At 41.0% G+C, this 22,538-nt stretch overlaps 1 protein-coding gene across 3 annotated transcripts in view; it reads right to left on the bottom strand.

Annotated features, from left to right (window-relative positions):
• Positions 1 to 22,538, bottom strand: part of NALCN (sodium leak channel, non-selective) — an 864,749-nt gene that overhangs the window by 447,032 nt on the left and 395,179 nt on the right. For all 3 annotated transcript variants that reach the window (XM_077482966.1, XM_077482963.1, XM_077482965.1), the window contains 2 exons: positions 6,286 to 6,428; positions 6,089 to 6,193 (listed from right to left, as the gene is read on the bottom strand). In XM_077482966.1, the coding sequence (XP_077339092.1) occupies positions 6,089 to 6,193; positions 6,286 to 6,428 (248 nt within the window). The remainder of the gene's footprint in view (positions 1 to 6,088; positions 6,194 to 6,285; positions 6,429 to 22,538) is intronic.

Below are 22,538 nucleotides of genomic sequence, written 5' to 3' on the forward strand. Positions count from 1 at the left end.
AAATCTGACATGTTGCAAAAAGCATTTTGCCCACTGTGTGTCTTGAAAAGATCTTTTAAATTTTCCTTCAAAGCTACCCTGGGGCATGAGCTAGAACATAAAGCTGCCTTCCCTGACTGCTATGTGTCCCGAGGTTTAGGTATTGGAATTCAACACAAGAAAACCCTTCCTAGACAAGGAGAATCAACAAAATAGTTGACATTATTATTATTATTATCATTACTATACAAATCCCTTTTTCATGGTAACTGACCAAAAAGAATGCATCTTCTGCAGTTTTATAAAAAAAGATTGTCAGTAATGAAAAACAAAATCTACTCCTAATCTTTCTCTTTGGGTCTGATGTATGGCACCATTAGACGAAAGAACTGCAGGGACTGTATAAAAGGAGCCTGTAGGGACAGAAATATGGGATCTGACATAAATTAGGTGATCAGAGGCCCAATAGTCATCTAAAATCTGAGTTACTACACTACCTGAAAACCCACACTGTCTTCCATACCTAGTAGTGCAAGCAGATCACAGTCAGCTGTACAGGTGATGAAAATCAGATTTTGGGTGAGTTGACACTTAGGCTTCTTTTACACAGGGCAGATCTGTTTTGACAGACTCTGCTTGCTCAGTGGGGATCGCTCCACTGATCCCCGTTGAGCAGGCGGATGACAGGTCCATCTCTGCTCATTGTTCATAGTCCTGCTCTCCTATATGGGGAGACCTGATCTGATTCCATCCGACCCGCTGGACGGATGGCGAACATATCGCCATCCGTCTGTTTTCAGTGGATTTTGTAAGATTGGATGTCAGCGGACACATATCCACTGATATCCGCCTCCCCATAGAGGACAATGGGTGGCCGATCGGATCTGCCTGAAAGACAGATTGGCAGACCCAATCGGTCCGATCGTGGGAAAGGAGGTGCCTTAAGCTTAGTTTAAAAAAAAGGTAAATAATAAATATTTCTGAGTTACACCTACACAATTTTCTTACTTAAAAGATTGTTATTTAAGCCTAATCATACCTGATATTCTTTAATTGTCTGAGACAGTTTATACACTTAGTTTTATATTATCACTTAAAGTAACTGTCAGAAAAAAAGGATTTTTTGACTCACCTGTAAAATTCCCACACAGAGCATAGTCCAAGATAACTGTCACTTCCCACTCACAGTAATCCTCAGTTTTTTAGAAAGCAACAAAGGATTAACTGAAGAAAAGGAGAAGGTCTTGTGCCCTGTACTGTACTCCAAGAAAGGGATTTTACAGGTAAGTAAACTTTCCTGATCATACAGTAAAGGACACTGTGCAGGGGTGGGCAACAGAGGAATGCCAACAGGCCCACAATAGAAAAACATGATATAAAAACTCTAACAGCTGCTTGTAACACCTTATAGCTGAAGCTGTTATCAGCAGAGGCTTGAACATCCACCTGGTAAAATTTTGCAAGCATGTGAACAGGGGATCATTTGACAGTATTACAAACCTGTGAAACAGATACTTGATGTTGAAAAACACAAGCAACTCCCACAAGTCTAGTGGAGTACACCTTAACAGGAAAGGGAGGAACCTTATACTATAAGGAATAGGCTTAAACAATGAACTGTCAAATCCAGCAATGGTGGACAAGAAGTGGGATACCCTCTCTGACAGCCTTTGAAAAGTACATAGAGATAATCCATAAGTCTAAGGAGACCATAGCTGCAGGTAAACATGTACAACATAAACTACATTCAAACAGTTAAGAGCAGCCTCTCTATCGTGTTTAGAAGCTAGACAGAAAAATGGCAGAACAATGTCTGATTAAGGTACAAGGAGGAGAGCACTTTGGGCAAAAAATAAACCCTAGGTCTCAGGACAACCTTATACTCGTGAAACACCAGTTAGGGTTCCTTAAAAGATAATACCACCATTTCCAATACACACCGAGCATAACTGATGGTAATAAGAAGAACCACCTTATGAGTAAGTTTATAATATTTCCAAATACGTTTGAAGTGAGGCTTCTGAAGATCCATACGCATTAGATTGAGATCCCATGTGTAGCAAGGTTCCAGGCCTCCTTTGGTCTAATGAGAACCTCCAGGGCCAGATAGCTGACATCCTTCTGAATATGGAAGGTTATGAGGCATAGTGGGTGCAAGGTAGTTAAAGTTATTGAGTGCCAGACACTTCTTGAATGCAAAAGAGATTTTTATTTCTCTTAACAGAACATTTGGGAGAGAGGATTAGTGCCAGGACACCCTTAGGTAGTTGCAAGATTCATTGACAGACTCCAAGACTTCAACAGGAAGGCAGCCATGCAGGGAAAGGCATCTGCATGTGCAGGAATGCTGTCACCTTTGGCAACAGTCTTTAACAGTTCCTAACACATAGTGTAACAGTTCTTTCACTTCCACTGCAATCACTTCTTGTAGTTCTTCAGCCCACTGAGCTCCCAGTCTCTCACTAGACTAGATGATTCACTGACACTGAATCCCTTGAGCTTCTTCAATCACGTAATCCCCGCTTCTCTGCTGGGTCCCTAGCTTGGCACTCAAGATACCTCTCAAGCTTCACCCCACTGGCCTGCTCAGTTACTGGCTTGACACACAAGGCAGTTCTGTAACCTTCGACCATGACAGGTTCTCCGACCAGCAGAGCCATCACTTCTGGTTGGATTGCAAGTCTCAATCCCAACCCTGCGATGCTCTCTTGCTTCTGGATAGGCCCTCAGACAGCCTAGCAGCCAGATGTGCCCGGGATAGGCCCAATCTCTGGCCTATCAGCCCAGGCAGTACAACATATGTCCACCCAGACAGTCATCCAGGGGGCACAGAACATGGATCACCTGACTCCACCCAAATATATATGTTCTCCCAGCAGGCCACTGAATTTAAGAAAAGTCCTGCCCATTGGCTGAGATACCCCATATACCCATAATCTGACCTTGCAGTGCCCTTCTCATATCTAATTCCACCAGGTACCTGGCCACCTAGCGGCAAAAGAGAGAAGTACAGCATTTACAGGCTTAGAACAAAATAAGCCTTGCAGGTGTAATGATATATTTTGCAAGAAGTTTATTTCCTAGCAAGGAGGAATGTTGGGATAAGCAAATCTGATAAGACTCTGTCCCTCAGGACCTATGATCCAACAGCCAAGTCATCAAAGCCAGCGACCAAGAAGCAAGATGGTAGATTGGGCCTTAAAAATAGAAGATCTGGGTCATCTGGGAGAGGTCATGGGAAATCCATCAGGAGCCAAAGTATATCTGAGTACCAAGCCCTCCGATGTCACAAAGATCACCAGAATGCCCTCTGAATTGAGCCTGCAGAGAAGGCAGGGAAGGGGCTTTAGTGGGGGAAAATCAAAGATCGGGTAGATTTGATCCCATGGAGTCATCAGAGCATCTACTATGCCAGCCCAAGGATTCTTGGACCTGGCAACAAACCTGTCTACTTTTTTTTTTTTTTAACCTGGATTCTAACAAGTTTACATACAGTGTCCCCCACCTGCATCAAAGGTCCTGAAATACCTCCAGGTGAAAGGACCACTTACCTTGATCCAGATGTTGATAGCTGAGGAAATCAGTGTGTTGATTTTCTTCACCTGGAATGTGTACTGCGGTCAGGGCTGGAATATGACACTCCCCCAAGGTCAGAATCATTTGCATTTTCTTCTCAGATGCTCAACTACTTGTGCCTCCTTGGCGGTTTATGTAGGCGTGGTGTTGTCTAACTGGACCCATGCCAGAAGACCCCCGAAGCTGAGACATCCATTGCTGAAGGCACAGTCCAATGGCTCTGAGTTCTATAATGTTTATGCAAAGCTTGGTTCCCTGTACTGTCAACATTCTGAAGACTCCTCTTCCATAGCCTGTCAGGCTGGCATCCATTATGAGAATCTCATAAATCATTGGAAAAAATATAGTAAATTACTCCCTGACTCCAATGCCAGATTGGAAATCCTCCAACTTAGGGCTGAAGGTAAGAGGTGCATGGGACTGTCCAGGGACTTTTGGTGTCTTTTGGTCACACGCAGACAGAAAGCTGTCTGGAGTAGAATTAGGAGTATTGCCTTCAATGAGTCTACCACCAGACCAAGTTCCCTCATGCAAAAATGCATTGAGGGGCAACATCTGCATCGGAGTATCTTAGCTTGAGACCGGAGGGATCTGATCTTTTACAAGGGGAGAAAGACCCAGACCTGCTTGTGTCCAGGGCTAGTTCCATATCTTTCAGATAATAAGTCAGATCCAGTGCAGACTTCTGAGGGTTAAGGATCTACCCAAACTTCTGCACAGTTTGTTGTATGTAGGCATTCAAAGCCTGAATAGAGCGATCCTTCAACAGAAGGTCATCCAGGCAGCCTTCAGCGTGTACGTACACCCTGAGAGTGAAGAATAGCTGGAACAGAGGCCAAGACTTTCATTTGAATAGGAAAAGTCACAAATTAAAAATGACAGTTGCCCACAACAAAATTTAAAATTAGCTGGTGTGGGGAAAAATGTGATTGTGCAAAAGAGGCATCCTTGAATGCCCACTGATGCCAGTAGATCCCTCTGCTGTAGGGATGTAATAACTGACCAGGCTGATTCCATTGAAAACTTATGACTATGAAGGAAAATGTTTAGGCATTCAGGTCCATGATAGGTGAATGCCACCTTTGGCTTTTGGAACCATAAACAGGTTAAAACCTTGAAACCTCTACCTTGAAGAAACAAGAACAATGATACACGAGTTGAGCATTTTCTGCAGAACTGCTTGCAGATTATCAAACCTTTGCAAAGAAAAAGACAGATTGCATGGCCTGAATCAGGGAGGAGTAAGAGAGCAAAACACCTGTCTGCACCCTTTTGAGATAACATCCCTGAACCAAAAGTTTGGAATGTCTCGAATTCAGGACTCTGAGAAAGCCAACAGATGTCCCCACCATTTGAAGAAGTGGAGGGACCCTGCCACTGAGAGGGTAACTTGGAGCTCCTTTTGCAGGTCTGCAAGTCCAGGGCTTTCGGCAAAAGGGGGTGCTGGCTTGGATTTGGAGGAAGACATCTGGGAGGGATGAAGGAAATTCTCTAAACCCAGTAGAGAAAGATTTGCTCACAGGAGCTTTAGCTTTCTTTTGGCATGCAAAGGCATTCTCTTTCCACTGGTGACTTCCTTAATAAAAGAGTCAAAAAGATGTCAGCCTGAAAAGGGCATACGATTCAGGCAACTTTTACATGCAGGTTCAGCAGACCAGTATTTTAGCCAAAGAATCCAGTGCATCTCAATGGACAGTATACTTAGCCTGGACATCTGCTGGAGTGAATCTCCAAGACTGTCCACACAACACCATAAGGCATTTTGAGGACAGAATGATCTGTTAGAATAGAACCAAGGTCAAGAGCCATACATTTGGACCAGAATGCAAGGGTTTCACAGATTTCTATAGAGGCAAAAAAATACTGCATGGCAGGGCCTACCAGCACAAAAGAGGCTTTAACAACAAATGTAAGTTTCTTGTCCACCCCATTTTTAAAAGCCAGGACTTTTTCAGCGGGAACCATAAGGTACCTGTTGAGGAAAATAATTGCAGGACACACAGTAGGTACTGCCCATTTTTTTCATAAAACCCCTCTTCTGTGGGATACTGCTGCTGCAAAAAAATTTAAATAAAAAAAAATTTCCAGGATGAGACAAGTCACCGTATAAAGTCTCATCTACTACAGAGTGCATACAAAGGGTCTGGAATGGCTTAGGAGCCTTTTTAGAGCCTATACTTGTAACTTTTAGTTTGATGTTGTCTAGAGGCTCAATTTTAAACAGAAACAAACCTCATCCACCAGTACAGATATGATGTTTTTGAGCTTTAGACAGGGAACGGCCAAAATAGCGGGCTGAAAAACTGAGGCTAATGGCCAGTGGGAGGGGTTATATAGGGGTTCTAACAGTTCTGTTTGCCAGTGTCTTATCACCTGAAAGTAGCAGCATATAACCAAGTTATCTGTGACTTGAGATTGTGCAAAAGAGGCATCCTTGATGTCTGTGTCCAGTTCTGTTCGATTAACAAAAAGGAAAAATAACAAAGGTTGCAAAGTGCAATTTGTCCCATGGAGACTGAACAACTAAAATTACCGTTGTAGTGGCAGTTGACGTTGTGCTACTTCGTGAGCCCCACATCTGTTGAAACTGCACTCGAATTTCAGCAAAAGTCTCAATAATCACAGCAATAAAGACATTCTGCAAAATAAGAGTTGGCAATGTTAACATAAGCTATTACTTAATGCTAAAAGAAATGATGAGCACATTGCAAAAAACCTATTATACAATACCTTAACAAGCCAAGCAAGGAAGAAAATGAGGGTAATGAAATAGAAATAGGAACGCCATCTGGGGAAACTGTCAATTGCCCTGTACATAAGGAAAACCCATCCTTCCTGAGATGCAGCTTCGTACACTGTAAATATGCTGGTTCCTGTAAGAGATAAACAGGTCTTTAACAAAATATGTAGATGTGGTATCCTAGGATACAATGTACTGATATATAACCCTTTCAAAGAAACTTCGCCATGCAGTATGAGTCAGAAGCAGGATAATGGATTCAATTCATTGTTCCTACATATGAAGTGGAAGACAATATACTGAAAAGTCAGTAGCAATAAACATCTTAAAATAGTGGTTTTGTAACAGAAAAAAAAAGTTGATCACCATGTAAAGTAAAATACATACTATGAGATTTTATTCTTCCATGTATATAATTCTAAAAATGACTTAGAAATAAATGTACAGCATGTGTACAATAAACTGTTTTATTACTGTTTTTAACTAGTAATAACATATACATCCTCATACAGTATTTCAGATCACTAAGTACTTTGTCTTAAGGTTCCCTGATTTAAAAGAAAATTTAGTGTATATATTTTTTATATTTTGTTTTTCCTAAACGATATCAAGTTACTGTTTGGTGAAAAAATAGTAAAGAACTGTGAAGAGCATAACCCTCGGGAAAATAATTGATAAGATATAAAGTATTCTGTTGTTAAAAATGTTTGTAGAAAAAAAAGGGATAAACTACTCATATATATAAACAAGGTGCAGCCACGTTTGAAACAAAATGTGATGATTTATTGAAAATTATGGGACTGATAACACAGTATAGTTTAAAGTGGTTGTAAAGGTAGAAGTTTTTTTTTTAACTTAATGCATTTTCCGCATAAAGGTAAAAAAACTTTCTGTGTCAGCTCTCATTGTACTCCCTAAAATACTTACCCAAGCTTGATCTCGATCTAGCACTGGGTCAGAGAGCAGAAGCACTGTTCTTCTCTCCCCTCTTTTAACAGGAGGCTCATCAGCAGTGGGACCATTGGCTACTGCTGCTGTCAATCAAAACATATGAGCAAAGATTGTGTGGCGGGGCTGAGACACACTGTGTGTGTCAATAGACTGCTTGAGTGCCCCCCACAGCAAGTGGCTTGCTATGGGGGGAACTCAGAGAATAAGAGGAGCTAGGAGCACCAGCAGGGGACCCAGAAGATGAGCATTGGGTCTGCTCTGTGGGAAAACATTGAACAAAGCAGATAAGAATGATAGGTTTATTATTTTAGAAAAATAAAAATGAAACCTTCACAATCACTTTAATGTTACTTTTTCTACCCCTGTTTTTTTAAAACACCAATTATCCTCCAGGGGTCTGCATAATTCTTCACTTTTGATATGATTGCAGACACCCCTTGGAAACTGGTGTCTGGGTTAAGACTGGGTTAAAAAAAAACATAAACAAGTCTAGCACCAAACTTCTGATGCTGGAACCAGACTTTAGTGAAGTTCACTGACCTTGATTGGCATTCTTGTGGTCACTTTTTACGTTTGGGCTGATAGGGATTGATAGGGATTGATTTAGTAAAAAAATAGTCTGTCCTCTTTGCAAGGGAATTTTACCTTATTTTGGCGTGAAGCTCTGATGACATCCATCATCCAATCATCTGCAAGCTAAAATATGTTTTTTTTTTTAATTTCCTTTGCACTTGGTTGGGTGTTCCTTGCAAAGTGAATTTTCCTCAAATTCACTTGCAGAATGAAAATTCCCTTGCAAAGTGAACAACCTTGTCGTCTTTAGGCAATCAACCTATAGGATTAATCGTGCCAACATATTGAACCAGTCTATTGTAAAGCACAGACACAAGCATGTTCCAAGGGGGAAAAAAAACTACATTCTAAAAAACACAGTGACCTTTTTGCAGACTTGTGTGTAGCACACCTAACCTCTTTGTTAGCATAGCAACACAATGCGGATCAACAGTTTGTAATCCTACACATTTTTAGGCAGCAGAACTGAACATTCCATGGAAAAGAATAGTTACACTAGGACAAGGTTATTAATTCTAATGCAAAAAAGTAATCCAGGTATCACTGGCATACCACACGTAGTGGCACTGCGCCTTGTGGAAGATGTGATTTCTGTGGATTTCTGATGAATTCTGCAATTCTGCTGAGGTTTCTCTCTATAATGGCATAGTATATAAACCACATTTTTTTTTTGATAATTGTCAGTCTATAGGAGTGGTCTATTGTATGGAATGTGAATGCAAAGCATTCTATGTAGGAAAGACAAAAATACCCTGCTTTCATCGGATAAGAGACCATAAGGTTGATTTACTAAAGCTGGAGAATGCAAAATCTGGTGCAGCTCTGCACAGAAACCAATCGACTTCCAGGTTTCATTCTCAAAGCTTAATTGGACAAGCTGAAGTTAGAAGCTGATTGGCTACCATGCACAGCTGCATCAGATTTTGCATGCTCTAGTTGTATTAAATCAACCCCCATGTTTCTCTTGTCACTAAGAAAAAAATGGAAACATCAATCAGCAAACATATAGGACTGTATCATTCTTTTCAAGTTTCAAAAATGAAATTTTTTGTGCTTGAATATGTGCCTGATCATGAAAGTTGGGGATGTGGATAGGGTTCTCCTTCAACGTGAAACCAAATGGATTAATTCCCTGGCTGCCACTGTTTATCCCAGCTTGAATGAATCCATCAGCTTCAAAGCTTTTCTGTAGGTTACCAAAAAGCTATTGTCTATGAAATTAAGTTTTCTCTAATTAATTAATTTGTGTTTGTTTGTTTATTAGTTATTGATTAATAGTTGATTTTTTTTTGGTTTGCAATTGATTTATAACCTGGATTGACATGTCTCAATAACAGGGTCATGTGACTATGGTGATCACTTACCCATGTTTTTTATAAATTGGTCTTTGATACAAGCTATAACTATAAGCTGTATAATTCTACTTTGATATGATTGTCCCCTTTGAAGAGACCTTAACATGCAATATTTGCATTTTTACGATATAAAAGATAAGGGTTGGAATTTGGATTAGGTAACCATATGGACGCCCGGGGCATCATTTTGAGTGGTGTTCTTTTTCTTGAATCCTACTAGATGGCGCCACTCTGACAGTGTTCTGTGCTCTCCCTTATCATCCCTCTCTTATTAACAACAGTGAATGGGTAGGCTTGAATGAATCCATCAGCTTCAAACCTTTTCTGTAGGTTACCAAAAAGCGATTGTGTTGGTCAAAATTGGGCCTGCCTCCCCTGGACATAGTTTCCATCATGGCACCGTTTGTAAGTTTTTGACACCTTGGTAGTGTTTATGTCGGGCTTAACATCTGTGGCCTGGCACTGGATCCGGTTTTGCTATTCTGGCGTCTATCTGACGCTTGAATTGTGTACATTTGACATAACATCCGGTGCTTTTTGGTGCCAGTGTGTCACTTCCGGTGTGCATCCTCGACGTCCTAAGTCATTTCCGGTGCAACCGCAGTTGAGTACTGGCACCTTAAGGCGTCCACACCTTGTTTTGGCCCCAACGATTTGGCACCAGACTAGGTGGCGGGGGATATAAAAGGATGCTATTGACACACATTGTTTGTATGGTCCAACATAAGAGAGGGAGAAGCTATTTGGACGATCCTCCGTTGACAGGTAATAGGGCTTTTTGGTGATTTAAAAATGGTTTACACCCTCATTTATGGAAGGCTCTTTTTCCTGACCGGGTTGTACTCTTTGATTTAAAGGTGGTGATGGAGGAGTTAAGGCCCCACGGGGAGGATTTTTTCTTACCATATTCCTTATACTTTCAACTATGATATTTTTACCAAATTGATTGGAATCTACTGGAATAATTTTGAACTAACTTCTGCTTACTGCAGGTAGGTAATGCACTTTATTACCTCTCGTGGTCTTTTATTAAATGTGATATATTCAATTGTATCATTTTTATCTTCTGTCCCTTTCCGATAGCTAGGACCTCTAGTGGGCATCTGTTTTGTATGTATATATCTCTCTATGGTATTACCAGTGATCCAATCTTTCCATCCCTATTGTTGGAGCCATATTGAAGAGAATCTTAAATTTATTTACTGAATACACTGGTAGAGACCGAACCAACCTATGTTGATGTTTGTTTCTTGTCAATTTGGGAAATTAAAATTATTATGTATGTTGTTGCTGATATTTTGTATGCACTTATGTGTCTTTCTCAATATTCTTTATATTTTTGGATTATAGTGATCATTTATACAGTGCCTGATATAAAATTCTCCTGAAGAAGCCATCGGCATGGCGAAACATGTAGCGATCCAATCAGTTTGCATTTTCTTTTTGTATTATATGATCATCTGTTGAATGTACTGTTATGTAGTCACTGTTTTTTTAATAATATTATCCATTAAATTTAAATTTTTCCATATTTTTGTATTACTGCACCATTAAAATCCCAAAAATACCCTTTTCTATATGATGGCACTATTGTTTCCTTTCATTCGTTTTTTTTTAAAATGAGTTAGAACGATTTTTCGTATAGTGTATGGCCAGCATAACTCTGCTGCTTCATATACAGACTACAGACCCACCTGACAACTGATGCACAATAATTAAGACACACTTGGCAGGGTCGGAACATCTAGAAGCTACTATTGCACAAAATTTCTCTGTAAACAATCTTCATTCCATTACTCATATTAGCACCCAACTTGAGAAGCTTGATTTGGCCACTGTGGAAAAATCCATGCTTAATCTTTGCCAGAAATTATACGAGAAGGGCAAATAAGTTCATACCATGTTAGCTCACAAGTTATGCATGGACCGTGCTTCTATGGCTATCCACACTATTATAGATAGTGAAGGTTTTGACCATTCTGACCCTGCCAAGATAGCTGCTATTTTTCAAGAATATTAAACTCACCTGCACAATTTAAGGGAACCACCTTACAATAACACTAATCTCATTACTTACTTTTTATGTCTGGGAGCTTTACCGCCTAAATCAATCCACCTTGACCATATAGGGTTTGTCTGTGCACATCATGTGGGAGACAATACCCAGAGTACCACTGATTTGCTAGATATAGTAAACAGGAAGAAAAAAACCCTATATTTTTAAGTTTAGATGCCAAAAAAGTGTTTGATCACCTCAGCTGGACTTTTACATTCACTGTCCTCCAGCATATTGGCTTTCAGGGTCCTATTCTCTCTGCGATTCAACATCTCTACTCTACTCCTGTGACCTTTATTAAACTACCTTTTGTAATGTCCTCTTCGCTTCAAGTTCGTAATGGAATAAGGCAAGGGTGTCCTCTTTCACCACTTTTAGACTCTCCACTGACATCTCGGGGCATCAAAGTCTGAGAATTTTTTTAAATTATCCCTTTTTGCTGAAGACATTCTACTGATGCTTACAAGGCTGCTTATCTCTCTGCCAAATTTACATAAAGACAGTTTTACTCTCCAGGCTATAGGTTGAAGCTCATAAAAACCAAATCCCTGCCCATAAACATACCTTCTTCAACTCTCTCAAACCTCTTTCACTTATAACTGGAAAATAGATAAACTTAAATACCTATGGATTTATCTAACACCTAGGATACATGAACTTTACAATGCTAATTACTATCCAGCTATCAGGGAACTCAATAACACTATGTCAAAATGAAAACATCTTCAGCTTTCTTGGATAGGAAGAATTACTTCTGTTAAAATGTTCCTTCTTCCTAAACGACTCTATCTCTATGAACCCTGACCAATCAGACCAATAAATGGATGAACGTCTTTGGATAGCCCTTGTCTATATAAATTCATTTTTGTGGCCTGGCATTTCATGTGTCAGGAATACCCAGTTATTGATCTCCACAATTCACACTGAAACTATATGGTTTTATTGTAACGCTAAATTTCATCTTTCTGCATAGGTTTCCCAGATATCTTCATTCATAGGCAATCCCTCACTTCCTTCTAGCCTCAAAAGTGAGATGGCATTACCTTGACTGTCTAAGGGCCTATTTTGTTTTAGAGACATTACAGACTCTACGACTGGGAAATTATTATATTTTGCTGAGATACAATCCAAGCATTCTGTGGCACCTATAGTAATAATAACCTATCTTCAAATGAAAAATGTATGCACAATAATTTACTGATCAACTCAAGTTTTCAAAACTATCCCTATTTAAGAAAATATGTCTTGATGGTCCTACGTGCCTACATCTTAACAGAGACATTTACAGACTCCTTACCACCATTCACACTACTCCATTTCCCAAAAACACATATATGTTAAAGTTGGAAGGCACCTTAGGGGTGTGACTGGACCGCAGCCGGAGTCATTGCACTAATATTTTGAGAGCGATTGGCGTTTCCATGGATAGTCGTCAGCCAGCATGGAGGGGGTGAGACTGAAGGGGATTGCTTGATTATGCCATTAGCTATACAATGTTTCATACAAGGTTTTTTTTTTACATCTGAGTGGACCGGGTATTGTTTTTAAACGAAAAGATTGAGCTTTACAATATTACACTAGTGGAGACTTTCTTTTGCATGTACCCATGGATATGCCCCCTTTCTACATGGAACCGTGGAGAAGTTTATTGGCTTATTAAGGAATCTTTGAACAACTGATTCTTATGGCTTACTGGCCTAACCATGAGAGTGGTAGGTAAACAAATTTGGTGAGTTTCCACCTGATGGGAGCAGGTCTGATGCTACACATATGACAGTGGATACCTTACACTGTTTTTTCTTAACCACTTGCCGACCAGCGCACGCCAATGTACTTCCTATTTTTGAAGAGGGATATCTGGGTAACGGCAGCAGCTGCTGCCACAACCGAGATATCCATCTCTTCAGGCGCCGGTCGGCTGTACGATAACGGTGGTCTCCGCGGTGGATTCGCCGTGAGATCACCGCTATCGGCAGCGGGAGAGGTGCCACCCCCTCCCGTTGCCCTCCCGCACCTTCCGCCGCTTACCGGAGCCGTCAGTAGCGGCGGAGGCGATCGGGTCATTTCGTTAGCTGGGTATGGAGACGAGTGAGGCTAAGATGGCCCCCACTCGTCTCTATACCATAGGAGGGCGGAAGCGACGTCAAAACGTCACTTCCGCCCATACCTCTTAAAGGTATATTTTTTTTAAATGTCATTTTTTCTTCTTTTTTTTTTTGTTGCATTTTAGCCCAAATATGAGATCTGAGGACTTTTTTACCTCAGATCTCATATTTAAGAGGACCTGTCATGCTTTTTTCTATTACAAGGGATGTTTACATTCCTTGTAATAGGAATAAAAGTGATCCATTTTTTTTTTAAAACAGTGTAAAAATAAATAAAATCAATTAAAATAAATAAGAAAAAAAAAGTTTTTTAAAAACACGAGCTTGCGCACAGAAGCGATCGCATACGTGAGTAACGCCCGCATATGAAAACGGTGGTCAAACCACACATGTGAGGTATCACCGTGATCGGTAGAGCAAGAGCAATAATTCTAGCCCTAGACCTCCTCTGTAACGCAAAAAATGCAACCTGTAGAATTTTTTAATCTCGTTTATGGAGATTTTTGAGGCTAAAAGTTTGACGCCATTCCACGAGCGGGCGCAATTTTGAAGCGTGACATGTTGGGTTATCAGTTTACTCGGCGTACCATTATCTTTCACAATATAAAAAAAAAAATTTGGGCTAATTTTACTTTTTGTCTTATTTTTGTATTCAAAAAAGTGAATTTTTTCCAAAAAAAGTGCGTTTGTAAGACCGCTGCGCAAATACGGTGTGAAAAAAAGTATTTCAATGACAGCCATTTTATTCTCTAGGGTGTTAGAAAAAAAACAATATAAAATGTTTGGGGGTTCTAAGTAATTTTCTAGCAAAAAAACTGTTTTAAACATGTAAACACCAAGTCTGAAAAAGAGGCCTGGTCCTTAAGTGGTTAATTAGGACATCCTTGGAAATATAATCAACATTTTTTCATTGTTTAAAGAGGACTGCTATTGGACTCTTGTTTTGTTTTTATTTTTATGACATTTTAATTTTATTATTTTTTATATGTTTTATATTTTCTTTGCACATGGAATATTATATATATTCAATTATTACATTTTTGTATGGCGCACGGAATTAATTAGGTGTTATTGTTGCACTACTGTGAATTTTGCTATATACAGTATATGCACTTTGGTGTATATATTTAATTTTCTCTGGTTTTGATATTGGAATGCACCTTAGACTCTGGAGTGGGAAGAACAAAACATCCATATGCAAACTGTGTAAAGAAAATCAATACAAAATTTTGTTTAATTGGCACCTTATATCTGAAATTTTACATGCTATTAATCAAATATTACCCTCTACTTGTTGGCGAGGTAACATGTCTATAGGAACACTATACCCTACTTATTGTGAATGCCCTAAAATATGTCCCTTTTGGAAATCAACTGATACTCTTTTGGAACCTCTTTTTGGCTCTTTAATCCCTCTGGATCCAGTTCAGCTGCCAAATTGATCAACCACATTGTTCCTCCTGTAGCCAGATGTTTGATAGCATTAAAATTGAAACAGCAATTACTGCCTTCTCAAACTGATCTTTACAAACATCTTCACAATGTCTACAATATGGAATATTTGGCAGTTCAACGCCACAAAACTATCCCTAAATTTAAACCCTTGGCATCTTCTAGAATCTAAGTTTCCCTGATGGGGAGGTCTCCTTGGTGTTTTGTCCATCAATATTTTCATTAATTAAACACATTTCAGGTCAAATAGGCTAATTTAGTAAGGCAGGGCCAAGAACGAAGACGATGGCCAAAGAGCATTGGAAGATAATTGAGGATTGTTTGTATAAGCTCATGATCCAATGCTTCTCTAAACTCTTCTCTTAACTATTAACCACTTACCGACTGGCCCATAGCCGAATGACGGCTACAAAATGGTCAGATAATTCTGGAAGGGTGTACAATGACAGCCTCCCAGAATAGCACTCCCTGCATGCCACATGGGGCACGCAAACAGGAGTGCCCATGCTCATCGGGTTCTCTAGACCCGGCGCATCCCAGATAGGGATAAAGGTCCAATCCCAGTAGCCCTTTATCAAGTGATCGCTCCATCCAATGACAGAGCGATCACTGTCAACAAACCGGAGTTATGTCTGGTTCTCTCCGCTCCTCATATTGATCATGTGGGAAGAGGAGGGAGAAGCTGCAGCGTGAGGCTGTGTGAGTTTTTTTCTATTCCAAGTGCCCAGCAGTACCTTAGTAGTGCCACATCTGTGCCATATCAGTGCACATCTGTGTCCCAGCAATACCACATCTGTGCCCCCAGAAGTGCTACATCTGTGCCCCAGCAGTGCCTCATCAGTACATATCTGTGCCACCACAGTGCTCTACAGTGCCCCAACAGTGCACATCTGTGCCCCAGCAGTGTCACATCAGTAGCCAGTAGTGCCACATCTGTGCCCAGCAGTGCTCTACAGTGCCCCAGCAGTGCCACATCTGTGCCCCATCAGTGCTCAACAGTGCCCCATCAGTGCTCCACAGTGCCCCATCAGTGAACATTTGTGGTATATCAGTACCACATCTGTGCTCTAGAGTGCCCCATCAGTGCCACTAAAGTGCCCATTAGTGCCCATCAGTAAGCGTTCATCAGTGCCACCCTATCAGTGGATCCTAATCAGCGCCCATACAAATGGAAAAAATGCATAGAAAATGCATTTTTATTTTCTTTCCACATTTTCCAAAAACTTGTGGAAAAAAATTACATGTTCAAAAGACTCATTATGCCACATAGAATATATATTGTTTTTTTTTTTTCCAAAATGGAGTCATTTTGTGGGTGTTTCCATTGTCCTGGTGCTCCAGGGCCTTCAAAAGTGTGAAAGGTTGTCAGGAAATATGTCTAATTTGTGTCCCTAGAATGACTGACGGTGCACTTAACATGTTGAGCCTCTGTATGTGGCCAGACTCTAAAAGTCCCACACATGTGGTATTGCCATACTCAGGATGAGTAGCAGAATGTGTTTTGGGGTGTAGTTGTAAATATGCATATGCCATGTACAGTGGTGTAGGGCAGCACAGTGGTGTAGTGGTTAGCACTCTCACCTAGCAGTAAGAAGGGTTGCTAGTTCAAATCACAACCACAACCAACCACAACACTACCTGCCTGGAGTTTGCATGTTCTCCCTGTGCCTGCGTGGGTTTCCCCCGGGTACTCCGGTTTCCTCCCACAATCCAAAGACATGCAGGTAGGTTAATTGGCTTCTGTCCAAAAATTGGCCCTAGCATATGAATGGGGACCTTGGATTGTGGGCTCCTTGAGGGTAGGGACCGATTTGAGTGTGCAACATGCAGGGATAGGGACAATTGTAGACACTCACTCAGGTTGAACTGGATGGACTGGTGTCTTTATTCAACCTTACTAGCTATGAAGCTATGAAGCTAAGCTATGTGAGAGAAATAAGAAGAAAGAAGCAGTATATTTTATGTTAGAGGGAACAATATTTGGTTAAATTGCCTTTACTTGGAAACTTGCATAATTTTGATAAGACTGCCTTTTGTAAGTATGTAATAGGAAGAGGATGATCTTCACAGTATTGTATACTCTTCTAAGTTCTTTCATTTAGGAAATTGAGGGGTCTATTAGATTCCCTTTATGAAAGATAGCTAGGGCTTTCAACAATTGCTAATCCTGTATTGGCAACCCATGGGCTTAATGAGAATTTTCTATAAAATTTTACTTTCATTTTATGTGAAGGATTAATTGTTCTAATACAGCAGCCTATAAGATACTAGCTTTTATTCCACTACTTAAAGCGGTTCTGCACCTAAAAAAAAAATATTAAAAGCCAGCAGCAACTAATATTGCAGCTGCTGACTTTTAATAAAATCACACTTACCTGTCCCAGGGTCCAGCGATGTCGGCGGCAGATGACGAGCGATCGCTCGTCTCGCTGCTGCCCCCGCTGCCATCCCCTGTCAGGGAATTACAGCTTCACTGCCTGGTTCCCTACTGCGCATGCGCGAGTCACGCTGCGTGTCTCTTATGGTCCCCCGCTGTGTCTCTGGGAACTGTGTGTTTCCCAGAACACAACGGGAGGGGGGGGCGGAGCGTCTGCGGGGGCCTGTGGCGGTCTGCCCGGAAGTGGGTGCAGATACCTGGATTATCCTGCACCCCCCTCCCCCCTGAAAGGTGCCGATTGTGGCACCAGAGGGGGGGGAGGGATCAGATTAGCGGAACTTCCCCTTTAGGGTGAAGAACCGCTTTAAGTATGGGACAATGGGAAAAAAGGGTTTTATTTCTATAGGGCATGACATTTCCTCCCTAAAGCACTTAACTTCAACCTAAACATTTACAGAGCAAAGTGGAATTATACAAAGTGCTATAAAGAACACATTTTATTTGTTATAGGCATTACAGTTTTCCTATTTACTTTGATGACATTAAACATTAGATTAATGTGTTGCACCTTAGAGATATATATGGACTTAATCAATAACTGCCTAGAGCTCAGAAATGTCTTAGTTTATGAGAAAGACTGCATAGATACTGTCCAACAAAATATCAATGTGCTGCATGTTTTATTTACATTTTGCGAAATTCCTTATACTCACCATTCCTGAGTCAAGGGCCAGGCACTTCTAGGTTCATTGCAAGATGACTGTTACCCTAATTAAAAATTGTAGTCTAGACCACCGAGTATGTTCTTGGCTAGTGGCCAAGTGGGATGGTCTCCACTATACCATCTACTGCACACTAACTTGCATTTCTTTGTGACAGCCCTGTGCCAACTGCAAAACACGTCAGAACAGAACTTGCACTAGCTTTTTTTTTCTCATAAAAGAAAGGATGTCACTTTGCATCACAGTGTTCAGTGTACCTGTTGATTGAATGACTGCTTCAGTGAAGACAAGCCAGGCCAGCATCTGAGACATAACTATGGAGTATGAAGTCTAATCTCACCTGGAGTGGCATGTAGAGCGTTTAACATTAGATGGGTTCTCTCTACCGTAGTTCTTGGTTCTGTTTCAGCCAGTGTCTCACTTTCTCTGTTACCACCCTGCATGTGAAATATCCAACAAAGAAAGTGAAACCTTCCTGGGATTGCCACAGCTGGTGGGCAGATCTGGGAAATTAGGACTTCCAAAAACAGAATTATCAGATTTGGTTGGCTTTACCTTTACTCAGCCACTTTATCAAATATATTACTGGATGTTTTTAAAATGAGTGAGGTGCCATGTTCTCTAATAGAGAACGATGAATATGCAAGTATTAGATACTTCTACATACAGTGGGTATATATGTGCTTGGTCTTTTTTTTCAGCAACTGCCAACTAAAATGTAATCCTTTATAATCACAAAAACGCAAAGAAAAGTAAACCTAGAACATTTAACATACATTAAAGCTGGTAAGACATTAATTCCCCATGCCACACCGTTGTCTGTTCAAAAACACAATGAATAGTGGTAAGGAAACAAATTGTTTACTGTTTAAAGAAAATCACAAGAATGATTTGCTTGTGATTGGGTTCCATAGTAATCGCTCCAATCAGCTAACAGTATTGCACAGCATATAATTCCTGGTACTTATAAGGTGCTCGGCATGAGGGAAAACCAAGCAATCATGAACACTTGAATGTGCTGTAGAAATCACATAGTGTAATTGTGCAACATGTCTACGATCAACTTTTGAAATGAACTTGCAATTAGATAATTTTAACAGTATAGGGAACCAGATGTATCCAATTTTCAAGGTACTCAGAGAAATTAAAGCTTATATTTAATGTGAAATGCGTCATTACATAAGCTTGCTAGTGTTCTTAAAAAAAGCATTAAAAGATGCTGGAGAAAGAGCAGTGGAAACAGTTTCAGGCATGACATGTAACATTTTAAATGGAAAAAACTTTCATACAAATTGTATAAAATTAGCCCCATGTTATGGTGCGATGTTTGGCTAATAAATGGCAGCTTTCATCAAAAACTAGAAACTTTTGTAAATACATGATCTGTGCCATAATGCTTGCTTGTCTATTTTGTGCACAAATAAGGAAATAAGCTAAAACGTAACTAAAGAGTCATAGTTCATTTATCAGAAGCGCATCATTAAAGTGTAATAAATGCTGTTACATTTGCTAGAGTAGAAACCACTGGTGACAAAGATTGGATATGAAGTGCCAGCCGTTGTCAAACAAAGACTCGCCTCCTGGACCAGCATTGGATCAGTGTGCTGTCTAATGTCTATCATAGGAGCCGGTCTAGGAGGCAGGACTTTGTTTGAAAGTGGCTGGCACTTCATATCCAAACTGTGTCACAGCAGGAGAAACCCTTTTTCTGTGTGATCGGGCTGGCTCTTCTGACAGTTTCCTGGATGATCGTTTCTGGCACAAGCAGTGCAGCCTTTTTTTACAGGACATCAGAGTGGCCCAAGGGCAGAAAACTGCCAGCCCTGTCTGACCCTGCTCCACGCTTTCCCTCAGCTAATTTCCACTCGCCAAATGTGAGCAGGCAAGTGGAAATGTATTCATCTGCATTACCTGCAAAATGACTAGATAAAAGTGACAAGTAAGTAACTAGTTAGTATACAGTAAAGTGAAATATAGTAACAGTATACAGTTGAACAAGAACACTGAGAAAGAAAAGCTAAATGCACACCATTTTAGTTAACATTTATCTGTCATGGATATAACAAGTGGAAAACCAGAGGTGGATTGCCCGAGGACCCGGGTCAGTAGGGGGCCTCATGAGAAGCTACAAGAGACCTGTCAGGGTGGATTCCTCTTTTGTAAGTACTGCTGCTTCTGTTAAACTCACAGCAGAGAAGAGGGCAGGAGGCACAGCAGGTCTACACAGGGAGCAGGAGCTGCCCAACCATTCAAATTAACACAACAGTGATGGGTTGCTAGCACATGAGGTGGCCCTAACAATAAATCACCCACTTGTTACAAGGGCGGTTGAGCAGCTCTCTCCCTCAGGCATACCTTGGTCATAAGGGGGTGGACATGGTCAGCAACAATACTTAGGTAGGCTGTGGTGTTTAAATGATCCTTAATTGGTACGAAGGGGCCCAAAGTGTGCCAAGAAAATATCCCCCACACCATTACACCATCGCTACCAGCCTGAACCATTAAACAAGGCAGGATCGATCCATTTTTCATGTTATTTTCATCAAATTTTGATCATCCTACCATCTGAGTGTCGCAGCTGAAATCATGACAAGGCAAAGTTTTTCCAATCGTCTTTTGTCCCATTTTGGTGAGCCTGTGTGAACTGTAGGCTCAGTTTCCAGTTCTTAGCTGACAGGAGTGGCACCTAGTGTGGTCTTCTGCTGGTGTAGCGCATCTGCTTCAAGGTTGGGTGTGTTGTGCGTTCAGAGATGGTATTCTGCGTACCTTGGTTATAACAAGTGGTTATTTTGAGTTACTGTTGCTGATAATCTCAAACTAGTCTGCCCATTCTCTTCTGACCTCTGACATCAACAAGGCATTTTCATCCACACAACTGCCACTCGCTGGATATTTTCTCTTTTTCGGACCATTCTCTGTAAACCCTAGAAATGGCTGTGTGTGAAAATCCCAGTAGATCAGCAGTTTTTGAAATACTTAAACCAGCCTGTCTGGCACCAACAACCATGCCACATTCAAAGTCACTTATATCCCATTTTCGTCCCCATTCTAATGCTCTATTTAAACTTCAGCAAATCGTCTTCACCACATATAGATGTCTAAAGGCATTGAGTTGCTGTCATGTGATTTGCAATGTGTGTTACCAGGCAAGGGCATAACTAGAAATTACAGGGCCACATACAGGGGTCAAGTCCTGGGGAAAAAAGTGTGGGAACTCCCACCCAAGATCCACTCCCCCACCCCAAAAAAAAAATTATACGCTCATATGCACGAACACTTCAAAAGTGGTATTTTTCATCCAATTTTCATATTGTGTGTATGAAGCTTAACTGTTAGTACATAAAAAAACAATCCTCAATAAACATAAATACGGTAATTCTCTGAATAGTCAGCACTCATTCAATTTTGCTTCAATGCAAATGTGAACATCATGTTCTGATCTTTATTGGGGAATGTTATTTTGTATATGGGGTGTTTATGTGGTGAGTTTACACTTTTCATTGAACAGAGTTTGGATAACACAGGGTTAAATGGAAAGGTCATAAATTAACTGCACATTATCTGGACAGAATGCTTAGGGAGATAGTGATGTGTTCCTGCTTAGGAGATGTATTTTAGCTTGGGGGCTGAAAACTCTGGAGGGCTCCAACACACACTCACTGCTATTCCAACCCTTCACATATTTCCACATAAACTTCCCTCCTGGCATTAAACTTGCCAGGTATTGTGCTCAGCTTACCACCCCAAACTGATGTTTCTCACTCAGCTCACCTCTCTCCCTGCATGTCCTGTGAGCAGAATAGCTGTGCTCCTCCTCTGGGCTCTCTCATCATATGGCACTGAAGATAGAGGAGGGGGAGATTCAGTGGGACACACAGAGCATGTATGCAGTAGACTGAGGGGGGGACGAGGAGACAGAAAATCAGAAGGGGCCGGCGGGAGGAGTGCATCACGAGAGGTCTGACTAAATACAATCTCTTAGCAGCAGGGACCTGATCTACCCATCAGCTAGCTGTGATTGACAGGTAGATCGAAGAGAAAGCTGTCATGGGGCCCCCTACTGGCAATGCCTGAATGGTCAGTCCACCCCTGGTGTGCGGCACTTACTATTGCGAGCTGTGTTAGCGGCTGCTGGTGTAGCACCTGCCACACAGCTCGCATACTTCAAAGTCTTGCAGGATGCGCCTGCTAACGGGAACTGAGGGGTGAATCCAGAGTCTAGTCTTGGGAGGGGCACTGCCAGAAAATACATTTTTTGGGGGGAAATTTATCGGGGCAAAGGCTGATGTTGGCACTTCAATCATCACTGCACCATGGTTGTTATGGTGTCAGGATGATTGAAACACATTATTTCTATTATTACATTGTTATAGAAAATTTTATAATTCAACACACCATAATGCAGAATCAGTGGGAGCCCCAAGTGTGTCATTTGCCACCATCGCCTGCCACAAGATGTAGATTGGCACTTGTCACCCATTGCGGATTGTCACTTGCCACATCACCTGCCACAAGTTGTGGATTGTCACTTGCCACGTCACCTGCCACACGTTGCGGAATTTCACTTGCCACATCACCTGCCACAAGTTGCAGATTGTCACTTGCCACATCACCTGTCACACATTGCGGATTGTCCACTTGCCACGTCACCT

The sequence above is a fragment of the Lithobates pipiens genome, unplaced genomic scaffold (assembly GCF_037356315.1).
Source record: "Lithobates pipiens isolate NorthernLeopardFrog02 unplaced genomic scaffold, aLitPip1_a1.2 Scaffold_16, whole genome shotgun sequence".
Lineage (NCBI taxonomy): Eukaryota > Metazoa > Chordata > Amphibia > Anura > Ranidae > Lithobates > Lithobates pipiens.